The sequence below is a fragment of the Xiphias gladius genome, chromosome 15 (assembly GCF_016859285.1).
Source record: "Xiphias gladius isolate SHS-SW01 ecotype Sanya breed wild chromosome 15, ASM1685928v1, whole genome shotgun sequence".
Lineage (NCBI taxonomy): Eukaryota > Metazoa > Chordata > Actinopteri > Istiophoriformes > Xiphiidae > Xiphias > Xiphias gladius.
Genome location: NC_053414.1, coordinates 22,868,473 through 22,876,386, shown reverse-complemented (window position 1 = coordinate 22,876,386; position 7,914 = coordinate 22,868,473). Strand labels below are relative to the sequence as shown.

General features: G+C 41.6%; 1 protein-coding gene across 2 annotated transcripts in view; it reads left to right on the top strand.

The window, feature by feature from the left end:
• The first annotated feature begins 496 nt into the window (after positions 1–496).
• Positions 497–7,914, top strand: part of mxi1 (max interactor 1, dimerization protein) — a 30,087-nt gene continuing 22,669 nt past the window's right edge. Inside the window, exons 1-2 of one of the 2 annotated variants that reach the window (XM_040146760.1) lie at positions 497–892; positions 3,432–3,534. In XM_040146760.1, the coding sequence (XP_040002694.1) occupies positions 664–892; positions 3,432–3,534 (332 nt within the window). In that variant the 5' untranslated portion in view covers positions 497–663. Of the gene's footprint in view, positions 893–2,649; positions 3,185–3,431; positions 3,535–7,914 lie in introns of those variants that run through there. The other variant, XM_040146761.1, reaches the window with a different exon arrangement.

The following is a 7,914-nucleotide window of genomic DNA, read 5'->3' as shown; positions in this document are numbered from 1 at the left end:
GGCATCACTTTCTGTGAGGAACTCTATTGGGGATCCTAATACACCATAATAAATCGAATATACCATATACCCAACAAGATCTTTTTTTTACGTAACGTGATTATATTTACACATTATTACATTTCACATTTTAATACAACAGTTGAACAACTCTTTTATACTTTAAAGCAGCTTTTGAGTACCTTTAAGAATAATGTGTAGATGTTAACATCAGTTAGCTACTTTAAGTAATATATCAGTATAATAACAGTACTAATACTATGATGCTGCTGTGACTGCTAGTACCATCTTTCCTTTTGCAACTTTTACTACCAGTACACTATTTAATGAACTAATGTAAATACAATGTAATGTTGACTTGTAAATGTGAATATCTAGTCATTGGTGTTCTGTTTTAATCTGTGTTAGACAGAGACTTTTGAGACGGGCACAGGGACCTTGCGGACTCCTCAGACAGAGGTGGGGGGCCGGGCTCTCGTTTTCCCATGCACCACCATCTACTGACACTGGCCACTGCTCCACATTAAACACCCCGCATTCATAAAACAGAAAAAAAGAAAAGAGGAACCATCTGACAAGAGCAGCGTTCACTGGTAGCTGCCTCACTGTTTACTGCGCCCGGCACCGTCGCCACAACAGAAGCCACACAAACTAAGAGGAAAAATGGCCAAAAGTGAGAGGCAAGGAAGAAGTTTGAAGAGTGAGGAGTTTTTTTTCGATTCCGAGGCGTCTCTCTTGGATCAGCAAGATTTCGAGATGTCTAGTTGCCCTTTCAATGACGTCTTCAACTCCAAAGACTCCCACATGGAGCAGATCAACACTTTTCTGAAAAATGTACAAGTTTTGCTGGAGGCTGCTCGGTTTCTTGAGAGCGCCGAGAGGAAGGACGGAAGTGAGTTCATTTGTGCTGCGTTCGATCCTTTTCATTTGCCTCTTACATTTCAGGGAAAACAAGACTTCATTGTCAACAGACTCAGACAACAAAGGGCTGAGTTCATTCAACTAAGCACCACTGCCTGCCATAAGCACAGCCTTTGCCTGGGCACCCAGGCTAATACGAGTCGTTTACTCGTTGCAGTTGCAGGAGAGCAGAAACGCAGATGCTTTCATCATTTTCTGGACTACATTCATCTGCATTGTCTGCGCGCTGGGCACCGTGCATCGCGTTGCGTCTGCACAACTCTCAACCCACGAATCTGTAATTTTTCCCCCGCAGCATAGATAAAGCGGTATGACATAATGATTAGGTGTGTGGGTGTGTGTGTTGGCTCCCACTCCGATATGATAAATCTGACCACATTGCAGCGCCCTCCAACTCAGTTTAGGATGATGTCATTGTGCCCCTGCAGACTCGAATCGAAAAAACCGAAAACTTTATAGATAAAACGCTTAGGACACAACTGGACGGTGAATCGGACTTTGATAAGGCACGGAAATGTCTGGCTGTTTAATTTGCTTGTTTATAATTTCTAGCGTATAAGGGATTAAACTACTCGATATAGGGTTGACTGCAGATGACAAAATCTCCCAAATTGCAAGAAGTCCCTGGCCTGCATCTAATTATTGGCGGATCATTTTAAGGAAATGCAATATTAAAAACGATTTTTTAAAAAAAATTGCAAACGGTGTCCCCGTTCTCTTTTTTAACAAGTCATGCTTTAGAGACACTGGGAAATAGGCAGTTTTTCCTTCGCTTCCGCATGCGTCTGTCCGTGCAGGGCTCTTTTCTTGCAAAGAGTCGGGCATATGGGCCAATGCGCGCTGTAAAAGTCCCCTGAGTGATATCATCTATTATAATGTAACGTGGAAGTCTGCGATCCCCAGCTCTCCTTCTCTCGATTGTTTGCGTCCTGCTATTTGTGGGCGTGCCGCAATGGTTTCCACATGGCGCAAAGCTCCTCTGCGGTTGGCCGGCTGCGAGCTCAGCCCTCGACGCCTGTCAAAGCCGCGCACGAATCAGGCGCCCACTCGGTAGCGACGTCACGTGTTGCTGGGCCTGGCTTCGGGCGGCTAGTACGGCCCCACGGCCCCGGTGAATCATGGGACTTGTAGGGCGGCCGAGGAGAGTGGCGTGAACGTCTGTGAGGGGAGTTAATGACACACAGTGAGCGTTGAGCAGAGACTGTGTAGAATAAGTGTGTAGTCCGTAACATGTCAACATATAAATGAAAGCCTCAATCGATTAGTTAATGATCGGTGGCCTGAATTAGTTAGGAATGTCTCTTTTTGTTACTGCAAAACAAAAAAAACATGAACAGTTTTCGTCCAATATTGCTGGTCTGTGATCTGAAAATAATGTTGAATATTTCAGTATTATCATTCATTGGAGTATTGTTTTTCATTTTCATTTGTAGCACAATAACCTCGATCTAAACTAGCATGAATAATCACAATTCCATCATTTATAAATAATTTCTCTAGACCTTTGAACTTGCCTGCCCCATGCAATAACCCATTAAACTGGCCTGCCATAATTACAGCTAAATCACTGAATAAGAACGGGCGAAGTTCAAGCTGATAAATGAAAGTAGAGCCAGGCTTAATCATGAAAATAACGCATCTTGTGCGTGTTCGACAAATGCACCGAAATACTCGGTTTCACAGAATGCACCGCAGTTGGACCGGCCTCTCCTCCGCTAGGTCCCCGCCTCTCAGCTGTGCAGCTAGGTAAACAAACAGGAGAGGAGAGGAAACGAGTATCGGCAGGCACTTTGCTGGCTCTCGTTCCGCTCGGGGAAGTTTTATATTGTTTATATCCGTTTTTTATATAAAAAAATTTAATATCGCGTTTCGTAGAAACTTTTAATACTTTGATACACTGGTTTTGACATTTTCTAACATCGAAACCTGGCAAGGATTGGCTGAGCTCGCTAGCTTGGAAACACTGGATTTTTTCCCCCCTCTTCTTTCGACAAAGGCTGCTGATGTGCCAGGGAAGACACTGAACAAAATAAAACTACGCGCTTTTAAAGTACCATTTAGTGTAGTAATTACCGATGCACTGTCTTCCCCGTATTTAAAAGCGAGCGGTCGTTGGTACTGTTTGCAAAGCTAACGTTAAACGCTGAAGGAAGTATAGCTAGTGTTAACGGCGGTCAGTCTCAGGAGAGGATGACGGCTGTTCAGCTGATAAATATCCAACGGTTACTAGAAGCTGCGGAATATCTCGAGAGGAGAGAAAGAGGTAATTATATGTTCAAATGTGTGTAAAGCGGAAAATATAGTCATTGTCAATGAGCACCACTGACATCTGCCCGGTTGGCTGCTTGAAAAATAGGTAACGTTTCTGCTGTTTTCCAAAAGGAAAAAGATGATCACAAATGTTTTACCTCAGTGTTCACGTAAGCCTGAAGGATCGTGGCATACTGTCGAGTAAAAAAAGTGTCCAAACTCTCCCACGGCTGACTTTCAACCACTTTTTCTTCCAACAGAGTGCGAACACGGATATGCTTCGACATTTCCGTCAAATCAGAACACAAACTACCAGAGGCAAAGAAAATTCCGAAATAAGAAGTTCAGCAGTAACCACAATAGGTAAGAAACTGCTCTCTTCCATGGTGTCATCCCTGGGATATTGTGTTTATTATTATTATTATTATTATTGTTGTTGTTGCTATATATTCATATTCGCTGTGAATGATAGATGTCATTAGTTAAACTGTCTTTTTACATGATGTGATGTACCGGGATGATGAGTGTGTTGCAGGCAGCATGCGATTAAACACTTGCTGCCGACGCTTTATATACAAGGTTTGGTGAAAAAGCGAGCTGGCAACGAAGGGTGGATACAGTTGCTTTTACACACACTTTTCTGTGTAAGAAGAAAGTTTGCGAAGTGAAACGAAGATGTTTTCTCAAACCTGTGGCTGCGTGTTACTTGTTAGGGACACATATGATCGTCCACACCGCTCCGCTGCTGGCTCTGGGGGGAGGGGTTAGCAGCAACGGTTCTGCTAGCTTTTCATCAGCTGATTGTCAAACGGACTGCAGTGGCTGGGGTTAGGGATCGTGGTGAAAGCGACGGCTGTTAAACGAAAAAAGTCAATTCTTATGTTGTGTCATTCGCTCACACCTGATGAAATAAACCCGTAACATATTACTTTATGTAAAAGTGAGTCTTTTTTTTCTTTTTTTTTTAAGTTGTGTGGTACTCTTGCAATTTTTTTTCGCATGCCACATGTATCATACACTGTGGGAGGGAGAGATAGCTTTGTCTTTGGCCCTAAAGGGGAAAAGCTGCTATTTATGGCCGGTGTTGTTTGCAGACATCCAAAGGTGAATACGTGGAGCCTTTTTCAGGACCAACGATGTTTAGGGTAATCAGTAGTTTTCTGCTTCGCCTTTATATACAGCTATATCCTATAAAGAAAAGTATTGATCCACTTTTTGTCTGCATCAGTTCAAAGCTGTTGATGTGTGTTGAGGAACATAGGTTTTATAATCTATTCTGTTGTGTTTCTTGATGTAATACTGTCTGATAATCACATCAATAGCTGCCACTAAAATTAGGCCCTTTTCAAGCACAGTGCTTTCACCGACGACAGAAAATTGCAGTTAGTAGTTGGAGAAGCAGGCGAGTATCTCCAAAGTTAAAACCCATTGGCACTGTGTTTTCCCTTTGTGCTAGGCTGCTTACATTAATCTGTCCATTGACAGTCATACATCAAATGCAAGCCCCACTCTCTCTGTCTTTCTGAGCCTTTTAATATTAATGTAAGAGTAGGCCACAAACAGGAACTGCGCATTGCTCATCACGAGCGCGGAATGCTGCCTAGTTTTGCACAGCAACAGCCATGATCAGATATAAGTGACGAACGCTTCCTAAAGATTTTGTCCCAGTAAGCAAATTCGCACAAACCATTTACTAATGATGTTTTAGAAAAATGTACTCTTTCATGTAAAATTAAATCACAGAAAAGCAATAAGTTGCCTTTAAGACAGCTTATATGGTGAAAACTTTTAGATTAGAGATGAGCACTCATGAAGGATTTTCATATGCAGGAGAAAAATGGCTAAAGGAAGCACAGAGACACGCTCACAACTCACTTAGTGAGGTAACACCATTTAGCATCTAACACCATTTCTCAGCATATTGTGATGTAGTTTATTTCCTTCCCACTGGAGTTGCACACTTTGCAAACCAACAAAACAGCATTTGGGGATATCCACAGTGCTGTCAGGGTCACTGTCGGGGCACACGTGTGCGTCACTAGCGGTCTACTTTTATTCAACAGTCCTATTCATGGTTTGCCAGCATAGGTGAGAAATCTTGCTTATTAGCCCAAGCTGTGAGCCATTTTCACCACCGCACAATGTCAAATTAAAGTGTCCACAGAAATAAATAGATCACTAATCAGCCAGAGAGGTTTGAACAAAACATCTACAACTCTATCATCTTCTGTGTGCACATTCGTAATGACAAAAACAGATGAAGATTTCATTATTAACGAATGATGGCGTTCAAATTAGAGCATCATACTGTACCTACACCTCTGTCATATTGCTGTTGTTGTTCATTTCTCACTTACAGTTGCTCCCCAATTAATGTTAATCTGAGCTCCTCGAGATTATGATAATATATTCATTATAATAATTACATTAGCTTGGTGTTTTGTTTAAACACTGTTTGCTTTCTGGCAGAAGCTTGCTCCAGCTTTAGCTACCTTCTCGGTAGCGTGTTGGGGCTTAAAGTGATGAGCTTATCTGGCTCTTTCCTCTCTTGCCTACCGTTTATAGCACGGTTGCTTTATCTCATTGACCCACTCAGAGTGTGTGTATAAATTCACATACATACACACACAGATGCGTGCATGCCTACATAAGGAAACATGCTGCAGTTGTGTGTGGCCTTGAGCCAGTTTATAATCTGTATTGCATTGTTGCTGAGGTTCAGACATGCAGATGTTTGATTCAGGAGGCAGGGAGAGGGGTTTGTGATGATAAAAGCCTATAGGAAAGCAAGCTGACTTAGGTTGATCTCTCTGAATAAGAGGCCATACTAAGATGTAGTGTGTGTGACGTTTTACTGGGCGGAGGCTTGGACAAGGGCTGGGCCAAGGCCTGTGTCAGTTTCAGATTAATAGACAGTATAAGTGGCATCAGTTTTTCCCTAAAATGGATTTCCAGTTCTAAAGTTTTTCCTATATAGGAAAAATAGTTGAGTTTTCACATAACTTTCTTACTCACTATCTGTATTATCACCACCTTTTCAAACTTGGATGTTTTTACCTGCCATCATTTCTGTCTCAGATGACGCTGTCATTTGATTTCCTGCGGTCATTTTTAAGATGAAGTAGTATTTTTCCAAAATATTTGGTACATTGCTTGACATGGCCATAATAGTTCCCCAATATAGATTTTTCATCCTTCTTAAAGAGTGGTAATCAGCTGAAAAAGCTAACATAATTACACACCATGCTGAATCACATTGTGGTGAAATTCTCAAGAGTTTTGGAAAAGATTACAAATTGGGAAGTGGGTTACCAGGCAACACAAACTACAGGCACAGTAACAGCTGATGACGCAAATTATGAACTCCAAAGTACTCATCTTAGCAAAACTATTGCTCTGACTCACAATCACTTACAGAAATCAGTGGATCCACTGCCATTAGAAAGTAATTATATATCTACAGTTGGGTACGTAAGTATTTGGACAGGGAAATCATTTTTGTAATTTTGCCTCTGTACACCACAGTGGGTATGAAACAGAGCACCCCCCCTCAATTAAACCTGAAAGTCTACCCTACAATCACATCTTTATGGCTTTGTTTCAAATCCATTTTTGTGATTTACAGAGGTAAAATTACGAAAATTGTATCACTGTCCAGATACTTGCGTAGCTAACTGTATGTAAAAGCCTGCATAAAAAAAGACTGTGACTATTCATTTTCCCACTAAAGGAATCATCTTGGAACTCTTGAATCTAGTTTTAAGATGACGTTTTTTGAGAGTAGAAAGTGAACAGAAAATATCAAGCTGGTTTAGAGTTATCAGTTTTGTGGCTTTTTTTTTGTTTTGTTTTTTTTTGTTTTTTTTATGTGTGTGGTTAGTGTGATTTTGATGCAGAGCACAGCGATGAATTACTCTTACAGGGTTATAGAATATCTAAGTTGAAACCTGCAAACAGCATGCGTGTCAGCACTCAGGCTATTGCAGGTGTCAGGAAAATAGCCCATGTGAGCCCTGTGTTTTGCCGTGATAGAAGCTACTCAACTTGGCCATAGACCTTGTCATGTTAAATCAAATATACTGCCGCATTTGACTTAACATGCAGTCTTGAATACTCAACTACATGAACAATAATGTATTCTAATGGCAACATATGGTGTTTTTATTGGTGTAAATAATTCAACTTGAAAAAAAATTTTTTCTCTAAGGCAGGCCCAATTTTTACAGACTGAACTGCAGCCTCGGACAGTCTGTATTCCCTCTGTCTTCTTCTCTACCTCCTTCCCCTCACATTTTAATCTCCTGTTTTCTCATTATTTCCCACTTCCATATCACCAAAATGGTAGCTGAGCTCAGTATTAAAAGAAAAAATAGATCAGGAATGTGTATTGCAGTATTGATAACCCACAATATAGAGAAATGCACAGTACATGACACACAGGAGAGGCTGTGCCCCCTCCTCTCCCACACAAACACATAGCCTGTGCCCCCTGAGGCGAGGTGGAGTGCAGTTTGTGTGGATGGGAACTCGGCTATTTAAGTATCAGGAGGAGGGCTTGTCTCCCTTCAGTATGTTGCCACACAGAGACACTCTTAGGGACCGGCTGATTCACTTTACATTATTAACAGAGCACTGAACCCTGGCTGCTGCATGCAGAGAGAGAGAGAGAGAGTGTGTGTGTGTTTGTGTGTGTGTGTGTGTGTGTGTGTGTGTGTGTGTGTGTGTGTGTGTGTGTGTGTGTGT